The following is a 27,851-nucleotide window of genomic DNA, read 5'->3' on the forward strand; positions in this document are numbered from 1 at the left end:
GAAAAGGACAATGACAAAATAAATTTTAAATCCCACAATTTCATTGCTCTCTGTTGTGAGTATGAGAACTATGAACAAAAAGGAAAACTGATTACAAAGAGCTGTGGCCTAAAACTACAGGAGGAAAATTCAAAGGAGTCCCTTGCTTAGCCAGGACCCGATTTACTTTTTAAAAGTAGCTTTCTTCAACTCCTTTTCCCATATGTAATAAAGACCAACATTTGTATGTCTGATCAAATTTCTTTTGAGTGATTGTAACCCAAAGATGCCATAAGCTGAGACAGAGTGATGGAAGTGTTAATGCTTCAAAGGTTCCTCAGTAAGGGCCTAAATCATGAAAAGCTCATTGTGAATCTAGGTATGTGTCAAGTGCAGTCCAAATAAGTGGTTTTCTATTAAGAATTAAAGAAAAAAAATAAAATTAAGAAAACTAAACTTGTGTTGGATTAACTCAAAACGAGATACAGGTGAACCAAGCCTAAATCTTGACCTGTAATCAAATAAATCTGCAATGTGAATCACATGCCAAAATACTATATTGCATCCAAGGTTAGGATTTGGATTGGGCCCAGTGCAGTTATAGCCAGATCCAGCTACTGAAACACATTGGAAAAGTATATCTCAAAGCAAACCTCTGTGTAGGAAAAATGTTTTCTGTTTGGGTTGACATTCACTAAAGTCACTAGAAAGAATCCTACTGACTGTGAAACTTAAAAAATGAGTAGCTTTGAACTAGAAGGTAATTCCAGCTCTACCTCAAATTTTTATCTCCTTGGACAATTCTTAGAGTATCTGTTCATTTTTTTCTGTGTACAAAATAGGAGGTACCCTGGCCCACTCCATTAACAACACCGTGAGTTTCCCTTCATTAGTGAGGTACCACAATATGGTGATGGAGATGTAAAATAAACTACCTAGTTTGGCAGACTAAGAAATATGAATGGTTGAATTGCATGATTCTATTATAGAGTGGGAGAAACAGTGAAGGGAAACAGCATTTACCCAGGTTGGAAAAGTGATATTTTCCAGTTGCAGATGAAGATATAGCTGAAGGAGAAACAAGTGGGGACTGACTGCCAGTGTCTTGCAGGCCTCCAGTTGAATGGGAGCGTAGCCATTCCTTGCCTTCCTCCTGACTTGTCTGCCGGGATGATGGTGTATACCTGAAAAACCACAGCTGACATGCTCAAGACAATGACAAAGTGATGTCTTGGAAAGAAACAGTCACGTAAATACCCTTCACCAGTTAGATAGGACAAAACCCTTGGAAAGCAGCCAAGTGATTATCACCAGGGGTTTCAACAAGGTAAAATTTACCATCAGACTACATCAGAAAAAGTACAGGACTTGAAGCCCCTTTCCTCCTAATCCCCCTCCCCAAAACAGCATTCCTTTTCTTTGAAGAGATATGATGATAAACATTGCAAACAGACAACTGAGCTGACAGAAAAGGACTTCAAAGCTATAGGAAGTGTACAGGTTGATGCAAAAGGTCGGAAGCTGTATGGTTAGGATGGGGAATGAACAGACTAGAAGCCAAGAAACGTGAGTAGCCACTTACAAGATGACATCTGCCACAGATCCTGTGGGCAATTGGTTAGATGACAGGAGTGAAAGAGATCAACAACTCTGAAAAAGGAATTTGCATTGGAAATGACAGCTACTCATGGTCATACACATGATGTCTGCTGCTCTGAATGCTACAGGCATTGTGTCCTGCCCCAAACTGGGGGGAGGGAAAGGGACAGGAAAAATCCACAATTAGCAGAAACAAGTTCTCTGGAAGGAAGAAGTCTGGCAATCAAATAATTCATCAGCTGCTTCCTATGGCAAACCAATAAAACAAGTGCAATATGGCACATGGGCTAAGAGGGAGAACTGGTAACTCACTGGCTCAGCCTCTCTTCGCTACGCTGGAAGAAGAGCAATTCTGGCAGTGGTTAAACATTAAAATGTGCAGGCAGTATGGATCTTAATCAAGAGGTTGTTTTCAACAATGTCTGCAATAGCCTGCTTTGTTCAGCACAATCTGCTGCTGATAAATGAGCACCTTTTCACCACTGCCATGAGCCTTCAGTGTTCCCCAAACAGCAGAAGAGGAGAAAGCGCTTTTGATATTCTGGCTTCAGGCTCATGAGGTACAAGTGTTTCTGCTTAGAAAGAAGATTAAATGAACATGTAAGTTCTTGTGTTGTGCTTGGGGTTTTGTACAATATTTTATGGCACTAAACCATCTTGTTCTTATTAAATATTTACTTCCTTTCCCCTTTCAAAATGACACTATGATATTTGCCTGTAATTGTGGTAGAGCACAGACTTACCAAGCGGTTATCAGATTGGAAAGATGGCAAAATGAGAATTAAGGATCTGAGTTTTGGACTGGGATCTCTGCACATTAAATCAAACTGACATTTTTTCTTGGCTAACTGATCTGCTTACATGCCTATAAGCAGTTTTCCCACTCCATTTCACTTTCAGCTTGCAGCCACCATTACAGTTGTACAGCCACAAAACTTGATCATCCCATTGTACCCTTGAAGAGTTGCCATTATACCTCTTTCGTGTCTTCCATCTTTTCCATTTCTCTCCAAATCCAAAATGATTGTTTTGGGATAACAGGAAATTTGATTAAATTCTTAGTAAGGAATAGCTAGTGCAGAAGGGCAGAAGGTGCTTTATAGTGATAACAGTTTGGAATAGCTAGTGCAGAAGGGCAGAAGGTGCTTTATAGTGATAACAGTTTAGCACTATCTTAACATTTCATAAATATTATTTATCCATGACTCAAGAGATTTACTGCATAATTTCAGTGATTGGAAGGCTGCAGAGTGTCTTTGCGCATGCACATATATCCTTGCTTGCTAAATCTTTTTCTTGGACTGGGGAGATAGTCTTCCATGCCTGATGAGACCAGCCAAGTTACCTAACAATCCCCTCTTTTAACCATGGATCAGAGAAGAGGGTGGATGAATTCTGTTTTCTGTGATGAAGACAGCTCTATTTAGTAGGGAATTAGTAGCAAAGTTGGAATCTGAGTACTGCTGGATAGGGACCAAGAAGACTATTTGGAGCGGGATTCATTTTATACTTACAAACCTTGGATAATAAAATTAGTATTTCTTAGCCCTACCCTTTACTAGATCTTAAATTCAAATTTCACGAGTGTTTCCATTTAGAGTTCAAGTTCAGATCCACCTCTAAAACCTTGTTTTTCTCAGTAATGTTTTCAATAATTAGTCATTAAATTGCATAAGTATCTTGTTATGTCTTTTTTAGCTCTCCAGGATTCAAGGCCTTTTAAGATTCATTGCATAAGGAAATACTTAAAATACTTAAAATTTACTTTTCATGTCATATCTTGAAAGAAAATTTATTCATTAGGCAGACTTGGAAAGAAAAGGTCCATTGTTAAAATCTACATTTTTGGTTTGAATCTAAATTCCAAGAATTTTGTTGTAAACAAGATCAACAAAAGGAGAAAGAAAAGTAGAGGCAGTGTAGAAAAGGTTATAGAAAAACAAAGAAGCAGCAGTCATGCTCAAAAAAGTATATACCTTAATCCCTTTTTGGGTAGTGTATTTCTGTCAAGCTGCGTGCTGTTAAAACAAAAAAAATCCCTAAGGACATACAGTAAACAGGACTGTTCAGAATAACAAATTTTAAAGCTCTAGGTTTGTATGCATAACAGAAGGTCATTTAATGCTTTTTAATATAACTTTCATGATAAATCCCTTATTCATTGGAGGGCACAATAGGACATGGACTGCTGCACATTCATTTTTCATCTAGATGTGCTCTGGGTTGGGTCAATAGTAATTTGGAGACTGTCCAAGTCAGAAAGAAGTGCTTCTTTACCATTTCTAACCTTCCCACAGCTTCACTCTGTAATCTGTATGAGAATCATATGGTCACAGTATGAATCTTTATTTTTCACAGTTGTCTATGATAAGCCAATAGATTTCAAAAAGAAGTGAAGGTCGTGGCACCCGCTAAGGGACAGCATGGCCTTGCCAGAAGCCAAATGACAGCTCTGCATGTAGAAATATATACTAAAGATACAGACTCTTGGCTATGTTGAGAGGCTGACATAGTAAGGTGATGGTGGGGACAATGAAAACTGGCACCAGAGCAACATTGTTCAATATTCATGCACACATGGTGTCAGAGCAGCTGATTACCCAAAATCTATGGCTGGAGTTTTCCTCATTTAAACCCCATGACCAGAAGGGCACCCACTAGCCTTCCTTCCAACAACTGTCATTTGGGCATTTCATCATAAAGTCTTGGTAATTCAGTCTCTGACTGGTGTGGGTTGAACTAATTACCATCAAGTATTTTTCCCTTAAGAATATAACTTAGTGTCACTGTATGGATTAAATGGTGAAATGACTTTAGAAAGTTTCTGTACTACATATCATAATCACAGCTCTGAGAGCAGCAGTAACTTAGGATGCTTCCTACCCAAGAAAACTCTCACACCTTTATTAAAGGTGGTTTCCTATTGTTCTGGAAGTGATGGGTGTCCTACTGCTATGTAACCTTGATCCAAGTAGGCAAAAACAGTGAAAACACTGTTGACATTAACAATCCATTAATATTAGGGCCCTAACTAATGGAAGCAAACCACTCTTGCCAACAGAAAGTTTTATAGGCGAATTTAATAATTTAATAAGGGCCTTCTTCTGCATGTGGAGAAAGGAAATGGAAGGAGAAACTTAGCAGAATTTCAGCACAGGTATTATAGTCCATGTGAGAGTAGTCCCATGTCGGACAGAGGATGTATTTTCAGCATTTTGCTCCCAACATAACTAACAGGACCAAGAATGGTGGACAAAAAGCCAGCATAAATTTGAGTGCATGATTCACTTATTTTTTAGTCCCTTATAGAGAAAAATGGGGCCTTGATTTCTCTTATGTACCTTTATGCACCTCTAAATCAAAAAAAATAAACATGATCATAATAACACCAGTTTCTTCTGCAAATATTTAAAAATCCTAATGAACGATATATTTTCTAATATTACTTGAAGATATATGTATTTCAAAAGAATTGATAGCGCGTTATCTAAAAATAAAGGAGTCAGTACTCCTTTAAAGCAATCCACAAGCCAAAAGTTATGTCAGTCAGTTAAGTAGACTAGTAGAGACCATAGGATTTTGCAAAAAAACTTTTGAATTCAGATACTGAAATGAAATAGGGGTGAATATTCCTCAACATAAGCATGGAGTTATTGCAGCTGCATAAAAGTGAGTGTAGCAAATACTCATACTGTGTTTCTAAAATACTAAAGCTTATGAAGATGCTCCTAGAATTCAGATAATTGTATGAAAACATTAACCATGGTTTCATGTAACTATTACTTCAGACCAAAAACTTTTAGTATCTGAAATAATTCATCCACCAAAATTTGGGGACAATACTTCTACAGAAACTGGACTTCTGGTAAATAGAACTGAATTTACCTTAGATTTCTAAGGATGATATGATAAAAAAGTCATTCCTTTCCTAAAAGAAGAAATGCATACGTGAACAAATAGTAATATAAAGTGAGGATGAGAATATCATAATATTCTTGATGTTTTCCTTTGCCATTTCAATTGCAAAAGGCATTCTTGCAGGAAGGTGCATGCAGATGTAGGCTGAAGTTATCAAGCCCGCTGTATCTGGTTCTCTTTTGTTTATTTTGCACTGCTGAAACTCACTGCAACTTTTATTATAGAAAGCCTGTCAGTTCTCAGTTTCCTACTTGTCCTTGGTGTTGAGGTTACCTTGGGAAGAGGCTATAATACTACATCTTTGGGCTATATATATAACTGTTTCAGAGTTGTTTAGGGAATAAAACAAATTATTGCAAGCTAACAAACAACTAGAGAGGTCTGTGACAGTCTGGGCCAAGCTGATATGGGTCTTATAAATGAGTTTCTACAAATGGTTGAGGACATAAGAAAATCTGATACATGATGTACTGTTTCACACCTGAAAAGCACAACCATCAATTATCATGATAATTTAAAATAATTGAAAGTTTTGAAGAACATAAGTGGATTTCAATGCACTTTCATGGCCTTCAAAATGAAACATTCTCTTAAAGCAAACCAGAAAAAGCCAGTTACGCAATCAGAAACCACTTCCACTCTGCTAATCTTAAAATGCAGCTATTACTGCTGCTGAGACCACTGTTAATTCCTATATTTCTGCATTTTTAAGCATCCCTTGCTGTGTCACTCAGACCAAGCAGAAGAAAATCACAACTTTGCAATGCCCAACAGCAATTAAGTGTTTGAAAGAACTAGTGGTGATGTGTCCACCTGGAAAATTTTACAATTAAATCAATGATATTTCACCAATTAACTCCTGAAGATGTTTTTGTTTTAGAGACTAGGTACCTGCATGTTTTATTTTAATCCTTCTAGATTTTTACAAGGTAAAATACAAGTGTCCTCCCATACAGGGAGTTATACTGCCATGACAACAGAATTAGACTTGTCTAAATAAATACTGCTAGTGCAAAACCAGCAAAAGGCCTGAGACATGCAAAATCTGCTGAAAAGGCAAATATTTTTTTAGTATTTATTGAGCCTATTTTCTTGCTATTACAATGTAAAAGAATCTCATTGAATGATACAAAATTTGGCTGCAGTAAACTTCAACACTTCACTCCAGGAGTTGTCAGGGAGCTCTGTGTTAATGCCATACCATGGCTCAGTGGGTAGCCTGAAGACTGCCTGTGGGCCATGTAGACAAATATAGTAGAGACCTTGCAGATTTGCTGTCTCCATGGCAGGTGACTGATTTTTTTCAGGCAGTCAAGGGCTACTCTCCTTCACAGAAAACTCAGAAATTTTGTTCTCATTTTCTGGGTTCTTTTCAGCTGTATCAAATCTTTCTTAAAACTTCATGTCCCCAAGTCTTCAAGTTAAAGCCTTAACATGAAAAAGTAGAGTGGGATAGCTACTTTCCAAGACTTATATGTGATATTTTCATTTTCAAAATGTTTTGTCTCAGCAATGGCACTATAACTCCTTAGACACTTTCTGCAAAATAGCCTCACCATTTTCCATTTTGTAACTGTGCAAATATATCTTGCTGTGTTATATCCCTTCAGACTAACAAGCTTTTGATCACTAATCCTCAATAAGTCTTTACCGACCAGTCAAGCATCTTTATTTTCCCTGTCTGCTCATGAGAATGTTATTTGGAATAGGACTTAAAGCTCTACTAAGTTCAGGATTTTTATTGCATCTACTAATTCCTTTCCTGTACTCAGAAATTCTGTTTTGCTACAAATGAATTAAATTAGTCTTATTTAAAAGACTGTTAATGACTTATCCCATGTTATCTGCCCCTTAACCCATTTTGTTTAATATCTTCTTTCCACGCAAGGTGGCCTTCCTGTAATCCCCTCACTCTCCGTACCAGGTCTCCTCCTCACTCCATCAGCACAGACCCATTGAAAACTCTTCTTCATTTCTAATGACTGCAAAGTTATTTCAGAAGTAGATAAATGAAAAGTTCATCAGGACCAATAAACTGGAGTAATCTTTAACCTTTTCATTTCCTCTTAGTATGCTTGCCATTAGTGACATTTATCTATCAAATTGCAGTTCAAATTTGCTTCAGTGAAGCAAAGCCACATTTTTTCCTATCATCTATCGTTAGCTTTCAGTTTTTCCCAGGTTTTGTCTGCTTGCTTAACATTGCTTCCTAGTTGCATCTCATCGTACGCTTCAGTCTTTCTGATTTTGTCTCTTCATTATATTAGTATATCTGACTACACAGACTGCTGATTCAGTCTTTTGCAAGCTCTAAAGTGACTGAAAAAAAAAGAAAAGGCCTCTTTGCAGATAATATTTTATGCCATGCCATGCTATAATTAGCATTGCCAGAGGCATTTAAAATATAATCTGAGTTTACAAAGGAAAAGGGATATAATCTGTTGCCGAACTTATCTGTCTCCAATATAGCAAATTAATGCTTCTGTTGTGGAAAAAATACTTTACTACTTTTAAGTTTTAATGTATAAAAGAGTTTAGAAATAATTTAGCATTTGTATCAGACCCTTCAGAAAAAACAAACTGCAAAAACCCTATTGAGGCTATAATTCAAGAAATGACACCATTTACTCAAGGTACACACATTCCTCTGAGGCCAGATCAGCATAAAAAAAGGCTCTCTCTGGACTCAATCATAATATCCCCATATGCACAAACCTGAAACTTAAAAATATTGCCAAGGGCAAAGTATTTGGAACACTGAAATTAAGTCACCGAACAAATACATGAAGTATTAGTAGTGGAGGTTGTTCAGGAGCTTATGCCAAGGCATTAACATTTGAAATGTGATGTTTAACATCCTCTGTACAAATATATTCTTTGGCATAAATTCCTACCTGTCCACATCATTCTGTTGACCTCAGCATCCATATATGTAGCACTGATGGATTTTATAAGCTAAGTATTAATAATTGGCCTTCTAAGAAATATTGTCACATTCGGCTCATGGCACACAGTTCAAATTTCTATTTAAAAATTAAAGGAACAGTGCAAATTCCAAATTACTCCTGTGTCAGTGTATTTTTATCTACTGTTGTCAGCATACATTATATTGATACATATATATGTTTTATAGTGCTTATATTTATATAAACACTATAGAATTTATATTAGTGAGAGGTGTGCTTATTAGCTGATATGGTAATATTTATGAATGTAATATAAGAGAATGAATTGTGTGGAAAGTTTCCATCTAGACTTTTCAAAGGGTTTTTTAGCATTATGGTTTTGACTGCAGTTTTTTTTAATGCTGGTTCTCTGAAGTGAAATCTATATATGGAAAGGATTGGTGTTGAAAAATCTCAGGGTTTATATAAAGGGGGGAAAGGTCTTGACATTGTATATAAAAGCTCTTTTTTTACTTTAAATGATTGTGCGGTTAAACAGCTAATTAAATTTAAAATATAAAAACTAAGTTTAAAATAATTCTTTTTTTGGATCAAAGGCTAATAAAACATTTACTATCGACTTTTCAGACCCCCATGTGAGATAAGAGCTTCACGGTCGAATGTTGAAAATTTTTACAGGAAGTGAAAATTATTTAGTGCCTAGCAAAGATTATTTTTTTCTCTCTTGCAAAAGTCAAATAGATGTTCCAAAAAAAAAAAAAAAAGGAAAAGAAAAAGAAAAAAAAAAGAAAGAAAAAAATATTGGTACAACTATACAGGCTGGTTGCACCTCTTTATAATGTAACTTATATGGTAAAACATCTACATATCAAAAAGATCTTTAATACAGCAAACAGAGGAAAACACTTTCTTGTATTTCTTTGTTCCAGACACTTGGCCAGGACTGAGCATATAGTGAGGATCCCATCTTGTCAACTATCTCCCTGCCAATGCAAGTGCGTTTCAGTAAGGATCTGTAATAATTACATGATTAGCATGTAAGAAGCAACTTGTCAGGACTGAGTGTTTTAAGGCAGGACTGGTCAGCTGAAGGCCAGGACCAATAAGCTCTGCCTGTGCTTTGAGCTAATCTGGAAGAAAAGTGGTGGGATCCCACAGCTGAAGGTTTGCTCACAAGAGGGCAGTGATACATCTTTGGAGCTGCCAATTGCTGGGACAGAAGGTAGATCCAGCATGCAGAAATCATTTTGTGGCTGTTGGCTGTTTAGATTTGCCTTTAATTAGACAATATTCCCCTTTTCTCTGGTTGTTCTCCAGAACTAGGAAAACAAAAAAACTTCTCAAGATAGGAGAAGTGCTTGTAAGACCTTAAAAGGCAGTTGATTCCACATCCAATGCCTTTCAGCTTTCTTTTCTTCCTTCTTTTTTTTACAAAAAGAACTAAGCTTCGAATTAAACAGTGTCCCTTTAGCAAAACAGGTGGAGGGTTTATTTTTTTGGCTCCTGTCCTTTTGCCTCTCACTGATTTTGTGGTCACTATATCTATAGGCAAGCTCACCTTTCCGAAAGAGTAGATCTGACGCTTCCAGTCCTCATGAGCAGGCTCTGAACCTCCTGAGTGCTTGTTGTCAGTCCAGAGAGAGAGCCATGATGGCTAAGAGGAAGGTCAATAGACTCGGAACTGGTGTGAAGGCTAGTCATGGACTGGTAACTTGGTGTGTCCTTACTGCCCGCTGAAGAGCTGCTCAGGTTTGCAGCCCACACAAGACCACCTGATGTAAAAGAGTGCACTGAGGCAGGACTGGAAGCCAAGGAGTGACTTAAGCTTACAACATCTGCATTTAAGTCCGAAGGTTTACTGAAGAGGGGGCTGCTGCTACCACTTTGCCCACCTGCACTGCCCATGCTGCCTGTGCCCGAGGATGGCGATTCCAGGCTGCCTTGCCGTGCCAATGTGGTACTAGGGCTGGGCATTGCCGATGTGGGTTTCACACCTTCAGTACTGGGTGCAGAGGCAGCTTTACCACTTGCCTTGGCACCAAACAACCTAAATATAAAACAAATAGCTTTAGAGAAACTGACAGCCACATTAAACATTCATGGCGCAACATCCTAAGAGCCAAACACATTTTTAATTACTGCTACTAAAATCATGCCTACCTAGTTGATCAATTGCAGCGCAAAATTAAAATTACTTAACCATTTCACAACAATCAGGGTTTGTTTCTTTAGATACAGCTCTCATTGACTCCTATTCAGATGTGCTCTTTGCACATAGAGACCCTCCCAGAGAGAGGTAAAATAATCACAGTTTTGTCTTAGTTCATAAACAGATTACACTTTCACCCAAATTCAGTAATTAAGCGTTCCCAAGTCATTAGCTTTTAAACCTCTCACTTCTCAAATCTGCTAAGATGATTGCAACAAACACTTGCAAAATCCTTCATAGTTTAATAAACATCGAATTATTTGTGTAAAATTTCCCTCTTGTTGTTCTGTTGCACAGATGGTCATGTGGTCATCAGTCACGTAGTAACCACTCAGACAAAATAAACTGCACTATGGCTAGATGGGCTCAGTTTGTCTCCAAGGGCAGTACAGACAGAAGTGGATTTCACATAATTTCTTCCAGTAATTCTAGAGAAGAAAATTCTACAGTGATGATGGAAAAATAAATTGCAAATCCTCTAAACTTGAACTAAAATGTCGTGTGATGTATTAATGTATTTCTGGAAATATTTTAAGCACCTTAAAATATTAAGGCACAGCTCATAGATAAATAGTAAATAAAGACAAAACCTATCATGATGTAAAGTAAGTATGTCTAATAACAAAAGAATCCATTTTCCATATTACCAAGCCCACAATACTCAGCTGCAGATCCCCAGCAGCCTGGAGATGCTGTTTTGGTAATTAGGCACAAGAGGGCACTATTGGCTTTTTCTCCAGCAGTGCAAGTGCTCCATCCCAATTTACACTCCATCCATATTTATACTTCCAGAAATGCTACAATAGGGCATTTCCAATTGAAATTTAGCCTTGCCAATGTTTGTGACGAAAGATGTAACAAAGCTGCTAAGATAATGAAATGTTTGTAGCTGGAGCTGCCAACAATGTGAAAGTGAATCTAGACCTTTATAATTTAAAGAGCTCTTCAGTTCTCCATCCAGAATATTGCATTGCCTGTTCCAGTAATAGAATGTGCCTGAACACAGTGTCCTTCTTCCCTTTGAGAGTTTACCAGAGTTTTGAGAGGGAACTTCTCATGTGGCTGAACATAAAATCATAGAATATCTTGAGCTGGAAGGGACCCATAAGGATCGTTGAGCCCAACTTCTAGGCTTCGAACTGTTGTTAGGGCAATGTACCTAAAGATCAAGTAGCAGCCATTTCAGGTCTGGGAAGGTCTTTAAATCTTAAAGAAATAATTGTGTTGTATGAAAAATACTACCCTTTTATTTTTCTGAACTTGATTCTCTGTTTGTGACAAAATATTCCCTAAAAAGGCTTCTTGCATAGTACTTTAACACATTGAAAATACCTGCTTTATATATTGCAACTTCAGGAAATCATAGAAATGTACTAACCTTCGAAATGTAGGGGAAGCAATATCTGGGTATTTGGATCCTGGCTGTCTGAGCCCTGGTGTGCCAGAGGCGCTTGCCGAAGTTGGGCTGGATTTAGGAGAACTGGACAGTGAGACACTTTCAGAATCGGACACAGCCACTTTCTCTTTTTCCTTGTCTGTCTGGTTGATGGTGACAGGGCTGGACCGCCCAGACCCAATCTTGCTTGGCTCTCGCAGTTTGGTGGCAGCAGCACCTGCAGACTTGCTACTCACATTGGAGTCGATGCTGCTGGTGCTGGAGCGGTGTCCGCCCCTGCCAGGGATCCCACTGCCACTGGATTTTGATGGGCGAGGCAAACTTCGATACTGCAGAGTTGTCTTTGAGCTCACATGCAGGATGCCATCATCCTGGTTTTGGGAGCCATCTAAGCTCGTTTTCCTCCCTGCGTTGGACTTCCCACCAATGGCTGAAGATTTTGGCATTTTTCCTAGAGTCGCTGACCCGCTTGTGATGGTTGCTCCACTTGTAGTGATTATGGCAGAAGATCCCAACCCAGACTTTTTGAATCCAAATGACCCTGTAGCAGTTGATCTCCCAATGCCAGAGGGAGGCTTTTTTCCTTCATCACCACTGCTTTTTCCTGCATCTGATGGAGAGCGCTGTATGGAGGCTCCTTTAAGGGGAATTTTCACTTTTTCTGAAGCTTTTGCATCATCGGTTTTTCCTAAATAAAAGTACATTTGAAAAGGTCACTCGTGTTTAAGCTGTAATGTCTCAATATCTAATTCCAACATTATATGATTAAAATTTCAAAATGAAAAAATACAGAAATAGAAAAATTGCCCTAAGAAAACAGACCAGTTTGGCCTTTAGTCTCCCATCAGCTTTCAGTAGCAGGTATGGCACATTACAGGTAAGCATTAAGTATTAAAAGCTTGAAATTCCCCTGAGGACTTGCAGTTTCATATATAGCTGGAGAACGTAGTTGTAGAAAATTAGCCTGAATGAACTATAAGGAATTTTATTTGACTTATTTTTTGTGTTAATAGTATTTCTATATGAAAGAAATAATACTTGAAAATAAAACATTGCATCTAATTAAAATTTCCCAAAGTATGACATTAATTATGCATGTAGAAATTACTGGTACTTATTGACTTCTTTGGTTTTCACTGATTACATTTGTTTAGCTTATGAATAAGTTTGTTCTGGTTTTTGTTACAGAAATTATCAGGGAGAGATTACATTATCATGGTATGAACCTTCTTGATTTATAACAATATCAATTACACATGTTATATAGTCTTTGTCATATCCTTAATATCTTCTCAAGATTTTTGCTTTTCTGAGAGGTTGTCTTCAGTCTTGAACAGGTGCATAACTATATAACATATATTTCTATGTAATGTTATTGTAACATTCAGAAAAGTTGACATAAGATGTTCTATTTTAACAGAAAGTACCCTCTTCCTATTTTACAAATAGATTAAAAATGTCATTTCACTTTTAATAACTACTCCACATAAATTTTTTAATTTACTCTTCCAGTGATTATGGAAAGTTTGGAAGTGGGTGACCTAATTTCTCTTAAGAAACTAAAATGTAACAAAGAGCAACACCTGCAAGTCAGAACTAAATCCACTCCTGTTTCTATCCAGTGCACATTTTATGCTACACATGCCATGATACAGATCAGACCTGGCAAACATACAGATCATTAGTATATGCTTTAAAAATTAAGGCCTCAATTCCGTGTTGCACGGTAGCTGCCTGTTCATCATCAGCTAAACAGGCCTGGGAAACAGCCCAGCATGCAGTAAACCTTTTGGTATCTCCATTTTTACTTGGTATTAGAAGGGTGTAATTTTTGTATCCATATGATCACTGACCATGGCAGTACTCCTCAGGGATCTTAGAGACCAGAGTCTGACCAACGTTTAGCAGTTCTAAATTGCAAAGAAACAAAAGTGGTTCATGAAGGATTTGAATTTATTCTGAGGAAATCTTTGTTAGCTGCCTTTACAACTGGGGGTTGAAGTGTGATTATGTACTATTTTGTCAGGATACAACAAAGCTCCAGAAAATGTCCTACAAAGAATCCACATTTCCCTAGTAAAATGATGGATTAGCATGAGATGGCCTCTTCCACCAGCTTTGGAGTTTTTGCTTCAAAACTAGACTGCAGAAGTGGTTATTACTTCTGAGAGGCCTTCCAAAATGAAGTAAGAAAGCATCTGGCACTGAAAGCATGTAAAAAGACATGTTTTTACAACTTTTTTTATCTCTTAACAGTGGTCTCTAGAACACCCACAGTAACTGGAATGTGGGAATTCAGTTTTAGTTCAGAAATAACTAAAAATATAATTTTGAGTATTGTCACTTGAATATTCAATCTTTTTGATTCAGCTTCTAATATTTGGCCATTTCCATGCATGTGTTCAATTATCAAAGGTAAGGTTTTCTAGAGAACAAGGATAAAGCATAGATGAATCCAAAAATACTTTTAAGTATTCCTTAATAGAAGCTGACACACACAAATGATAGAACAACAAAATGCAATCACAGTTTTTGTTGTGGATGCATTCATGTGTGATTAATAAATTATTAGTATGCAGTGCAGCAAACTAACAGTTATAGAAATGAACAATTTAGTATATTATTAAAATATTGGCTTACAGTCATTTGTGGGAGGAACTATCAATACGTTTCCAATTCCTTGTGTCTATTACAAATATATAATATCCATCAATTATTTTTAGCACACTAAAGATTCCTTACTACTTGTAGATGAATTCTAAGCATAAAGCTTTGATTTTCAGTACTGTAATCCGAACTACAGAAGTTTCCTACCTGGGGTCTTGAGTGCACTTGTTCCTGCTTTGTGCCTGGACTGAGTTGTTCCTACTTGTGCAGTCATACCTCTTCTCCAAGATCCAGTCTGTGATATAGAGACAGATGCTTTCTGCCCCCCCTTCTCTGACTCTTCAGACAGCCCTGAGGGAAGGCCTTTCCACTTGCCACTGCTGTCTACGCTGCTGTCAAAGTCTTCCTCTGGTTTCTTCAGTTCTTCAGTGCTGCCCCAAGTTTCACTGTCTGTAACTGAGCGCTTCTCTGAATCTGTCTTCAGCTACAAAAGATTTGCATGAGAAATGGTCAGTTCAGGCATCTTCATTATTTGCTGATTTCTTAAATCACAGGAGAGGAGAAGAATAAGCATACTGATTTATTTGCAGCAAGGGCCACAGAAACTTTCCTTTGAAAACCTTAGCATCCTCATTCCAAAAGTTTAAAAACATACCCTTTTGGGGAAGACATTTCTCTTTTTTTTTTTTTTTTATTTTCAAAAGATTTCATCCCTATCCTTCAGATAAATCTTAATGAAGTGAAACATAATTTACTCTAATCATCAGAGGTGTTACCCTATTGTTTCTCAACTCTATCTGAATTTCAGAAGTGAATCACTATGCTGGGAGGTTTTACTAAAAGCTTGGATGAGGGAATTCCTAAACACACTACTAGTCTAGTTTCCTGCCTTTTCCTATCCAAACCTTCCACTGATTGAATTAGGAATATTTCTCCAACAGCACAGAGTATGCTCTGCCACCAGTGAGCAAGGATAACATCTTCAGCTACAGCTGATGGCTATTCTACTGGTCTGTCTCCACAGAAATGAATTGTTTCCAACATGAGACTCACTCTAGCTATATCAGCTGGCAGAGCAGCAGAGAGGCTTATGTGAGCGCTACCCATGAGCAGTGTGAAGGCAACCTTCTGGGCTCACGCTTACTCTGAGACTCAGACCCATGTGGAAGATGCACCAATGAGGACTTAACGCTCCTGTGACACCTGCTTTCCCTGAGGCATGTATAAGGAAGGGAGTGCTGCAAGAGGCAGCCCAACAAAACAGACAGTGTAGAAGCTGTGAAAGTGGTTTAAATAGAAACAATGGAGACTGATCCTACCCTCTGTGTTTGACAAGACTGGCATTCTTTGCGCTGACAGGCTGTTTGGTGTGACTCTTCCTCCTGTGTTTTCCTGCAGACTCCTGACCTCAGCCTGAAGCCTTATTTGCACATTACCATCTCACCAGTCCTGCTTGACTCTGCCTCTCTTTAACAGCAAAAACATGGTGCTGCTCTCAGGTATCACCAGCCTAAGAGAGGCTGCAAAGTGGATCACATTCAGGGATGGACTATTTATAATCCTGTGCTGTCACAACTCCTTCACCACAGAGACCCCTCTATGGCTGTTTCCCAGGCATTGTTGTCATAAGTAGGATTAATACTGATTAGGTGACCGACAAATTAATCAGTTCCTGTTTACATATTTGTCATTTGAGGTGTGCAAAATGCAAAAGCTCTCTGCATTTCCATAATTTCATATGTGCTTTGCAGAAGCCAGCACAGATTTTGGGTAAGGATTAGTGGGAAAAAAAGGCCAAGCAAACATTTACAAAAAATATTGCAGGATCTTCAGAAAAGAGTTTTCATTACAGTTATTGTTACAACATGTGTAACATGTAACAACATGCTCCCAGAACTTTTTTGACAAATAGCTGTAAACACAATCACACATTTTTAAAGCAAACTTCATGATTTCCAAAAGATGGCAATACAATACTTTCTAAAAGCCTCTCTTCACCATTATGGTGACTAATCCTCTTTTAATAAGAAAACAGCAACAAAATATGCAATTTCTGCCTCAGGCAATAGCCAGCTCTCACTGTTCCAATCACTTAAAAAGACCGAGAAAGGGATCTCTGGGTTGCATGAGCATGTCTTACACCTGGAAAACAGCTGGCAAAATGCATATTCTGTTCATCTCAGCTTCTGACTGAGATTGCCAGCTAGCATGGAGTACAGTGAGTTCTGGTTAATCTGCCTGGTAAAGGCATACCTGATAAAAGTCTGTTCCTAGTCTTCATAACATTAAGCAACTCTGGAATGAAAGTAAAATTTGAACATGTGTGGCATCTCTGTCTATCACTGAACAACCTGCAAATAGAACAGAGGCTTATAGAGCAGCTAGAACATGAGATCACTCCAAAAACCTACAAAGAGTTAAATAGTCAGCTTGAGATGTCCCAGTCCTGATGATGATGCATTGGAACAAGCAAGCCAGAACTAGCTGGCTGTCAGTGTTGATGTGAAAGGGAAGAGTCTAATCTCCAGTTAGTAACCATGGAAGACCCTGATCGTGTGGGAAAGGCAATTGTAAGGCCTGAAGAATGCTGGCATTTTTGTGAATATCTTTGCAAGACTACAACATTGGTCTGATACCTGTCCTGCTGGAGATTAAAGTAATTTTCATTCCAAAAGTAACTATATTTCCTTATTGTTTTGGGGGAATGACAAATATGTATTTTTCTCCTGCTCACAAAGTCTGCTACAATGTATGTCTACAAAACAGATCTCTGAATTGCAGACACTGGCTGCCTGCAGGAGATTAAATGGAATCAGAAATGTCAGTCTTGTGTTCTGAATATTTGACATCAAATCACCAGAAGCAACCACTCTTCTCCTGTGCTGAGTGTTCAGTCTTGAAGTTCCCTGCTTGTAAACAGCAGATGACATGGCAAAGAATACTTTTGTGCTGGGACAAACTTTTCTGGTTTTATTTCTTTTTTAGGGGAGAACCAAGTCCTGCTAGCAGTCTGTATTGTCTTTTTCATTACTTGCAATTTTGAGGGGAGCTGCAAAAAAGAACTGAGATACCTTGCACAAGATCTTTACATATACACACACATACACACAGACACACACACACATACACACACACATGTGTATTATGTCTATAGTTTGTGGCTGTATGCTACTCAGAACTCTATTTTGATACTGTGCATTGTCAGCTTGCATTGAGACTTCCATTCCTGGACCTAACTGGGGAGAAGAGAAACTCCACTTTCTGTGGGCTCCTCTGGGAGGACAGTACAACCTATGTATTTCTTCCCTGGTATGTTTCAGCTCATAAAAGACAAAAACATATCTTATTTTAAATTGTGTTATCTGTTGAAAGAGATACTCCAAATGGGTTGAAGTGAGTAGAAATCCACCCATCACAGACCCAGTCATACTGTGGAGTTTTTGTGTTAGGGTACAGCAGGGCAATTCCTGAGGCTTGGATCAATGGAGGCTCCCCAGGGCTCCCCAGCCAGCACCTTCAGCAGTGGTGTGTGCTCTGAGAGCAGGGAATTTCAGATGTCAGCCCACAGCTCAAGGTTGGGTCAGTGGGATCCATGGGCTTCTGGCATGCAAGTGTAATAGAGGACTTTATAAAATACAAATATTTCATTTCTTTCAAAGGCATCAATAGTTAATTTTTCCTTTGTTATTCTGCATGCTTGTGGGGTGTTGCAACAAATGGCAATGAAAAGCTACTTACCTGGGCATGAGCGTTCTTCCTTGAAGAGGCTGTTATATTGGAATAGGAGCTGACAGATGAGGTCGTATTCAAATCATCTGTGCTGAGGTTGTCAAGAGTGTCACTGAGGCCACTGCTAACTGAGCTGCTGTCATCCCAGCTGCAGAGAAAGGAGCACATCTACTTTACATACTGTGTGTCAATAGGCAGAAAGCATTTCAAAATCAATGTACGTGATTACTTATTCTTCAAGAGATTTACCAGAAAGTTTTCAGTAATACTTCTTAATGTACAATGAATGTTATTTTTCAGACTTTTAAATTAATGATTCTCTTAAAGTCAAGTGGCTGCTTGTTCAATTAATGAAAGATGCAGCTGTCTTTAAAAAAATTAACATCAGGTCTAAGTACAAGTCATTAAAACAGGTTGTTTCATGCTTCATTGCAATCACATTCAGCACACTGGCAGGAAAATCTATTAAGTCTATCTGGTATTGTTAGCCAAAATATTATTAATAGGTTGGAAAACACCTAATGAATTTCCAGGCTACAAAAAAAATAAAAGGAGTATCTCTTCTGCAGACTAACTGTCAGAAGGAAGCCAGTATTTCCAAAAGTTTTATTTTCTTGTCTTCAGTCTTTGTCCAGTGGGTGCAATGTCATCAAAATAGGAACCCACGAGAATACAGTCACTGGAGTTGACAGAGAACACATTATACATTTCTCAAGAAACACAGACTGTCAACTCTTCTGCTTTGGGAGATTGAGGCAGAAGATGCAAATGAGAAAAAGGCTACTCTTACAGAAATGTCATTAACAACTTTCACAAAACCCTCGTTTTTGTATGGAAGGGAGGTTGATCTGTGTTACTCAGACCTTTCTCTACAGAATTGCTTCTCTATGGCATTACATTTTGACTTTTACCTCATTGCCACATACAGCAGTATACTCCCAGTTTTGCTACATCACCTGTTAATCTCTTTTTGGATTATTCTCAGGCCAAAAGTTTGAAAAAAAATCACCTCATCACTTGCAGTGAGATTCATCTCCTATAGTTTTAACTATATAAAAATTACGTATCTTATTTAACCTATTTAGACATCCTCTCTAACCAGTATAAAAAGCAGGCTCCTCTAGGAGGTAATTCATCCTGACTTCAAATGTCTCAGGTTTGTGAGATAAACTGTCCACTGAAGGTGCCCCTTTTATGTCTTTTCCTCTCCTAGAGAGAGTAGATAAAGCCTCTTCTAGACATATAACTTCTAGAAAGACAAAGCTAGGTGTTTATACATGCTGTTAAAGTGCAAAACACAATAGAATGTACAATATCCTTGCTGTAGCCTACATCATGAACTGCTTTTTAGAAAAAAAATAAAATCCAATCCCACAGTCAAATTAAAGCTCAGTACTATTACTACTAATCATTCAGAGCAAACAAGGAAAATATCTTGAATCCTTATTTTACATTTGGGGTTTTGGGAGATAGCAGCAGTGACAGTGAACTGCATGGCACAAAATGTGTGCCGATGCACTAGAAGGTTCAGTGCACTAGTCCTGTATCACAGCAACTGCAGTAAGCATTACCTTCCTTTAGCAAAAGGTAGAAAATCACATTAGTAAGCCAGCTCAGTGACAAGATAAACATATTTCAGAGGGCAAGAGTTTATTATAGTGCTGCACTTTCCACCATTGAGTACAACGACTAGAAATAAATATGTCTTCTGCTACATTTACAGGTAATAAACACACAAGTGATTTAGTAATGAAATTGTAATATCATACACTATAGGCTGTCCACATTCATCCAAGAACCATCTCTGAAGCACTAGTCATTTATGCTTTCTGTATTTTCCAGTCTAATGTGATACATAATTTCATTGATGTTAAAAAGTCACTATTCAAATGCTGTGTGCTACATGAGAATATACCTTTAGAATAGTGCTAAGACTGAGAACATTAAAGATGGATAAAAACATAATGATATTAAATATGATTACGTTTCAGAAAAGATAATATTCTCTCATCAAAAGATACATTTAAAAAAAAAATCATAAGGTAGATCCAAAATGAGATATATCAGGTACTTTCAGAAACAACATGACCTTTTAATGTATGACATTCATGTCAACTAATATTTGACCATCAGTTTTCTGAGTCTACCTAAGATCCTAGGGACCAAGATCAGCATTTCATCCTTTTTCTCCATATATGTTTGTTATTCTATTCTATTTTAATTTTTGGTACTTAATCTTGTGCTCCTGCTTCTCTGTAAGAAGATTCACATTTTCTAAAGTCTAAATAGTTCAGCTGATTCATGAAATATAACTATATTCTTTACAGCTGAAGTTTTCAGGCAAAAATTACTATAATCATGTTTCCTTTCTATCATGGTTTCTCTGGTGTTTCACATTCATCACACCTCACTCATCAGTGGATTATTAGTGGGTTCTGGGAATACTCATGGCCATGTTGTAAGATATACAGAAGATTATTTTGACACCTCCACTTCTGACCTTTCAGAGTCATCACTATATTTGTCTGGATTTTTTTTCTCTTATGATAGATTCTCAAGAAGTTTTCTAAATTTGGGGGCTTTCATACACCAAAATTTTTGCTAATATTCAGTATGCCTGTAAAAAACAGGAATATCCAAACCCTCTTTCCTTCTGGCATATTTCTAAGGACTATTAGAGAAATTGATTCCAACTTGAATTAATGCTTTGTAGCAGCCTTTTGAAAAGACATAGTAAAAATTGAAAACTCCAGCAGAACAGACCAGCCACCCTTTTGGCAATGAAAATTGTTGTTTGTACTTATTTTAGTGCATTGTCCAGAGTTGTTTTAACTTGCTTATGCAGCTAAATTTTTTATCTTTCAGTTCTCACTGTTTCTACACTTACAGACCTCTTTCCCAAGTCTAGACAGCATCAGACAAGTAAATAGCTATTTTTTGGACAATGAAAATGTCTTATTTACAATTTGGAAAAAAAATCTTGATGATTCATATTAATTTATTCTTTAAACTGGCAAATACATGACAAAAATATCTAATAAAATTAAATGTGCATCACTTTGAGATTGAACACCCATTCTTGGGAGTCTGCAGCAAACTATAATTTTAGTTCTTGTTCCTCCTAACTCTTAACAAAACAGTAATCATTGTCAAACTGTACCTAAGGGACTTAATATAGGCTTTTAATATACTGGCTAAGATTCATCTTTCATTTTTATTTTATCTTCCATTTACTTTTCTCTTTTTCACACATCCTAGATAGTCTAGGGTAGGTTTGGTTAGTACTGTTGCCTATTAATGCCTGACACCACTTTGCTTTTAAAAAACACATTTTAGCTACTTAGAGCTTTAGCAAAATCTGCTTTTCTTTTTGTTTGGTGTCAGTCTTGTGGCTGATTTCTTTAAAAGAAAATGTCAGTAAATGCTGTTCAGCTTTCTGGGAGACTGAGGCTAAGAGAAAAGTGCCTTGTTTTGACAAGTCCTGGCAACCTTTTCATTCAGAAACTTCCGAATACCAAGAGGATCTAGAGAAGAACCTTGATATTCAGCAAGCCATAATCTGCACATTAAGAATATGCAGTTTGCTATTTCTAAGAGAAATCGTCTTAAATCTGGATAATTCATAATTCTCTTCTAAATCACTGCTTGCATATGTCTGAGATTTTTTCTCAGCAGCTCAGCTCATTCTGCTGTGTCTGGGTTCAAATCAGCAAACAGAGAACAAACAGAGTCCAGTAGTCACTACTCTCAGTGTGAATATAATATAACACCACAGGTTTTGATAACACAACCACATAGTATTTTTTCTCTAGAAACACTTCATTAATTTAGTACTTGTAAGAGGTCTGCTTTAGGGATGAATCTGAATTTTGCATTAAAGCAAGATGCCTTCTGTCATTTTTCAAAGAAGTTGAAAGTTCTGTAACAAAAGGAACTATATGAAGCATGACTGAAGCCCTTAGTGTACCAAACTTCCTGCAACCTGCAAGATATTAGGTGACTGCTTTAACATTTTTTAATAAGTTGGACACCAATAAAGAGCTTCTAGTTTCCTTTAGAGCTTAGCATTTGACTTGTAAAGATATAATGCATGGAAATGTGTGCTTTGAACCTACGGTTAGCTGCAGTGATATCTTAAAATTTATGTTACCATCAATTCAAATTGCACATCAAAACCCAGCAGCTCTTTTTTGGCCTTAATATTCCTGTACCTCAGCTTTACATCTCTAAAATGGACAAAATACATGCATAAATGAGTTTGAAAAAAAGATTCTGTGGATATTCAGACAATGCACTAGAAAGCATCTTAAATGCAAAAAATTTCAAATGGCAGATGATAAATAAAATGAGTGGCTATTATTATGATAAATAACAAGGAATACACAAAATGCCAAATTAACTGCATTAAAACTGAGTACTCTCAATCTACACATTGTAAAAAATAGTGTTGTTGAGCAGCCATGACTGTCCAAAGATGATTGTCCAAAAATATATATGCACAAGAAATCTAACTTAAGGTTACAAAGGTCACCCTTTTGTTACTTCTGAGTGCTTCTGCAACCTCATTAAGTTCTGTTCACACAGAATCTGAACAGGGAAGCTGTACAGCAATAGGAATGTCCCTCTACCTTGGGAGCTAGAACAAGTGTGCCAAACCATGTGATAGGTATCAAAGAGTGGCTTCTCTCCCATACCCTGGTTAGATTGATGATCACTGTCCTACAGCCTTCATCCAGAAACACACCTCATGCTCTCTGACTTTGCCCAGTAATAATACTTCTGCTGGAGAAGACTTCCACATTGCCCATAATCAGGAAGGTGGCTATGAATATTGTACACATCCTAGAGCTCCACAAATTGCTCCAAATGCTTCAAGCAAAGTTTTGACTCCTTGATCATGTCAAATACTCCATAAAGTTGAGAAGTGCAGAACTTGCTATCTACACAATTGGTTAGTTTCCACTGTCACTCTTTGTCTCGCTTTCATTAGTGTATGCTTGTACTGAAAAGATCTCATAATAATCCTCTCATTGACCTCCCTACCACATAGTTGTTCTGGAAATAGCAAGGTGTCTGAAGTCAAAATATCCAGTACTTAACATCAGTATGTGGAGCTGAACAAAGATTATAAACACATTCCAACAAGTATTCCCTCAAACAGAAAGATAAGTTGCATTCAGCTGTGCCCATGAAACTTTTTTGTTTGCTTCCTGCAAGTATCTGGGTTTTTTTCTGAGTTCACATGCTGACGTCTATGAACCAAATAAGGAATATTTTATACTAAATAAGGCATTATTTCACATAGCAGGTGGGTAAGCAATAGAACTCTGGGGCAAAGTTGCAATTTGACTGTAGCCTACATAATAAGGACCTGCAGAAAATATGCAACACATTTTTCTAGATTTTTGCATGATGACTGAAAATAAAAAATGCACTGCTTTAGGAAAGCAATGAATTCTGAAGGTACGTGACAATAGGAAGTGGTATTGACAATATGTATTAGCTCCATGGATACCTAAAATATTCTCCTTTCAAAGTACTTGTCTCAGAATAATAAAGTGGTCTAATTGCAGACAAGACATGACAGAGCACCCAACCACAATCATTGCTCCTTCCCCCCTTTCTGTTTCTACTTGCAGCATTTTCCTGTGAGTTCTTAAACTCGCCAGCTCACTGAAGTCCATCATACTGATAAGCTGAGCTGATTCTTGGGATTTGTTTCAACATTGGCATACTTCATTAATTTTTGAGCACACCTCCAGTCGAAGTGGTCTAAGTATGCAAACGAAAAAGCTTTTCACAAGCAGGTCATCAGACATATGAAGGCAGCAAGACGTCAAACAATGTGCTATCAAGGATTCTGGAAAATTATGGTTCTTTCAATGCATCTAGCCTCTGGCATTTTGACCATTTGATGGCATTTTTTTTTTTGTTCATTACCCATTTTTGTAAGCAGAAGCAGAATCTACAGTTTTCAAAATAGAAAACAAAACCAAAACCTTTCCTCTAAAAGTATTCATTTAATCAGAATAACTGTTCTATCTAGAGAGGTTTGTAACTGAATGAAAATAGCACTTTGTCACAGCTTTGTATTACACATGAAGGGCTTTAGACCACAGCAGTAGACACACATCCCTGTGTGTCTTACTTAGAAATTATAAATCCTTAGTCACATTCCTTAGTCACCTTCTTGCTAATGCCAGTGGAACAGTGGAACTCACACATCTCCAGGGACTTGTGTATGGATTTGGGATTTAGGAATCTGAACACATTTAGTGAAACAACCTTTATTGACATTTTATAGCAAGTTTGAGCCTTCAAATTTTGAAAATCCTTTTAAACACCTCTAAATCATTCATTGCCATGGCAGGTACATGCAAGGCAGTGCCCAAATGTGTTTCTGCTGCTAGGTGGAATGGTTTTAGAGGACAAATGAGACAACTGAGATCATGAAAAAAGAATAACATTCAGGGCTAAACAGAAACTTGACTTCTGAATGTGTGTTTAAGGATCTACAAATCTATACTAAGAGCAGATCAATGGTGAGCTGTGAGGTGTTATCCCTTTCTCTGGCTGCACACAGCTTTTTGTTTTATGTCAATGAATCCAGAGATGATGGAGGTCTCCCTGTCTCTTAGAACCTATGGATGTCATCTAACAATTTTTCACAGAAACAGTAGAGGTATGAGAAACACCAGCAATTTCTTTGATTAGTATAACCTCCTTCCATGGTTTCCAAATAAGACGTAAGTTTATTAATCTACTGCAGTGGTTAGGACTGGGACACCCTCAGTTACACTGGATACTTATTTAAATTACCCTACAGTGCACTAAAAATACAAAATCCCTAAATTTAGCCACCTGTGAGGTGAATGGTTACCTGGGGTGTAACACAATTTGTGTCAGTGATGTGCAAGGCATTTACATTAAATAGGAGTGAGGAAATCAAATTCTGGCATTTAATCACCTAGGTAGTTAACAAGGGTACATCCAAAGTATAAGCAGGAAAGACTGGAGAGATAACAGCAAAGTAAAGGACTTAAACTATATGCCCACAGCAGAAAGCCTGAACTTAGTACACCTTTACTTACTATATTCATACAAGTTAAACCCTGTAAATGGAAGATGGAACTCCTGGACCATCAGTCAGTGCTTAAGCTAGTTCTACACACATAAAATCCATAAAACAGGGAACACACTGCAAAATCAGCCTCCACAACACACTCCATGGAGGTGGACATTGCTTCGCTACAGCCCACCAGTAAAGTGAATATTAACATGCATCCCAGGCTGCTCATGAACTCTCCTCTCTGACACCCATATTTCAGGTCATGTCTCAGGAGAGTAAGGCAGAATTCAGCCTAATATAAAGACTTCATAGTTACTCCTCTAATTGACTTTTGAGAACTGAAATGATCTCTTAGCTTATTAAGATGAAAAGATGAGAAAATAATTGGACGGTTTTACTTAAAGCAACTCCTCACTGACTGAGTTGCCAATATATCAGCTGGCAAAGTTTCTCCTTCAAAGTTCAATTCCACATAAATTAATCCTTTTTAAATCTTCTACTGTGATCTCAGCTGCTCATTATTCATGAAACAGCCACACTGACCCTTCACAGGCAGATTCGAGATGGCACAGAGTTCATGAAATCAATACTTTGCTTCATTCCACAGACTGTGAGAGCCAAAGCCCAGGTCCTGAATCAAACCAGAAACTTGCAGGAGCTATAAATTTCATTATAGCTATTCTATGCTCATAGCTAAATGAAAACATAGCCAGTTCAACTCCTACTTCACCCCTTTTTCCTCAGCAAGTGTAATGCATTACCCGTCATACCCAAACAAGGCAACCTTTGAAGCATTAATCCTGAATTAATTTGAAGATAGAAAATCATGATAGATAGAAAATCATGATAGAAAATCATGCACATTTCAAAGTGGATGCACTCAGCATATTCTAAGGAAAATTGTTTACAATTAAAAAGAATAGAAATGCATTTATGCATCTGCTTTCATGCAGTATCACTTTGGAAGGATTTTTTATTTCATGTTGGAAATTTTTTTATAAGATGATCCAATTAGAAAATTATATCCTACTACAGAAATTACTGCTAGCCCAAAAGCACAATTAGAACAAAATGCATTTTTGCAAGGTCGGTGAATTTCCATATTCTTCCAAGCCTTAAGAAATAATTTAGTTCTAGTGCCTGCAGGGATAAAAAAATGAATGGATGGAAGATTTACATTTCTTGAGATAATTATACATACCTTGTAAAACTGCACACCCATACCTCAGGATCTGAATAAGAACCCCTTCTGGTTTCCACTTACTTACGAATACAACACTTAATCTGACATGATAGGGGCAGCAGAAAGTCATTAACTAGCTCTAAATTCATAATAGAATGTATCAACAATCAGAAGAAATTCTGCAAAATGGAATTTAGGCAAGTGTTACTTGAATAAAATAAATATCCAATGAGGAAGATATTTTATTTCTGTAAAGTACAGGGGTTTTTTTACACGAGGTAGACACACAGCATCTATATTTAATTATATTTTAAGCAGTCCATGGGCTAAAACAAGATGTAAGAAAGTAATTCCAACAAGAGCTGTTGACAATATCATAACAAGCCAAGGGAGAAAATCTTTTGGAGGAGTTATCTTCCTGCTGCTGTTTGTTAAATTTTCTACACACTGGATCCAAGAGATCCTTAAATTTTTCAAATGCAGACTCAGACAAGTTAATTAAAATCAGTTGAATGGACCAAATACAAACTGACAATGCAGTTCTTTAGAAGATAAAAAGCAATATAAAGCCTTATATACCTATAACACCTTGTTACCTCACCATTTTAAGAAGTAAAAATTTCATTCTTCACTTTTTATATGGCAAATTCACATCTCCAAAAGTGAAAACAGAAATGAGATCCCACAAGCATAAAGAAATATCTCATGGTATCCACATTTGTATTTAAAGGAAATTAATATTGAAACCAGCACCATAAACACCCTGAGATAAGCAGAATTTGCCATTCACCTTTGCAAACTGCCAGTCAAGAGCTTCAGCTGTGAGGGAGGTATTGAAATATCAGATCTTTTTACTTGACCTTGTCTCTACAGTATATTAAGAAACCAAATAGATCCTCCTGATAAGTTTGCAGAGGAGAACTATTCCCAGTAATTATTTGCCTGATGTCAAAATCCTGATTTACTGGTAGCGTCCTCTGTTGTGTACTGTCTCTCATGCTTAAGGATATTTGTTGCCAGAACTACTGTCCCATTTTAGCTTATGTGCAGAAGCAGATATTTATTTTTCCTACTTGCAACTGATCAAACTCAATCTGAAAAAAACGATGTACATGACTACGTTAGCAGAATGATAAGTAAGACTGTCTTCATTCTGCTCATGATACTCATCCTATAAACCTCCATGAAATAGCAAGATTTAAATCCAGAAGTTTTACACAGCTTTGCTGTTGTGGTAAAGCAAGGTTTGGAGTTGG

General features: G+C 37.4%; 1 protein-coding gene across 2 annotated transcripts in view; it reads right to left on the reverse strand.

The window, feature by feature from the left end:
- NAV3 (neuron navigator 3) overlaps window positions 1-27,851 on the reverse strand; it is a 254,918-nt gene that overhangs the window by 47,921 nt on the left and 179,146 nt on the right. For both annotated transcript variants that reach the window (XM_051795689.1, XM_051795690.1), the window contains exons 13-18: window positions 18,353-18,491; window positions 14,822-15,098; window positions 11,990-12,695; window positions 9,961-10,449; window positions 3,555-3,596; window positions 1,003-1,163 (exon numbers count right to left, since the gene is read on the reverse strand). In XM_051795689.1, coding sequence (XP_051651649.1) covers window positions 1,003-1,163; window positions 3,555-3,596; window positions 9,961-10,449; window positions 11,990-12,695; window positions 14,822-15,098; window positions 18,353-18,491 — 1,814 coding nt within the window. The remainder of the gene's footprint in view (window positions 1-1,002; window positions 1,164-3,554; window positions 3,597-9,960; window positions 10,450-11,989; window positions 12,696-14,821; window positions 15,099-18,352; window positions 18,492-27,851) is intronic.

Source organism: Manacus candei, unplaced genomic scaffold (genome assembly GCF_025592945.1).
Source record: "Manacus candei isolate 608988 ecotype Guabito, Panama unplaced genomic scaffold, ASM2559294v1 h1tg000043l, whole genome shotgun sequence".
In the NCBI taxonomy this organism is placed as follows: Eukaryota; Metazoa; Chordata; class Aves; order Passeriformes; family Pipridae; genus Manacus; species Manacus candei.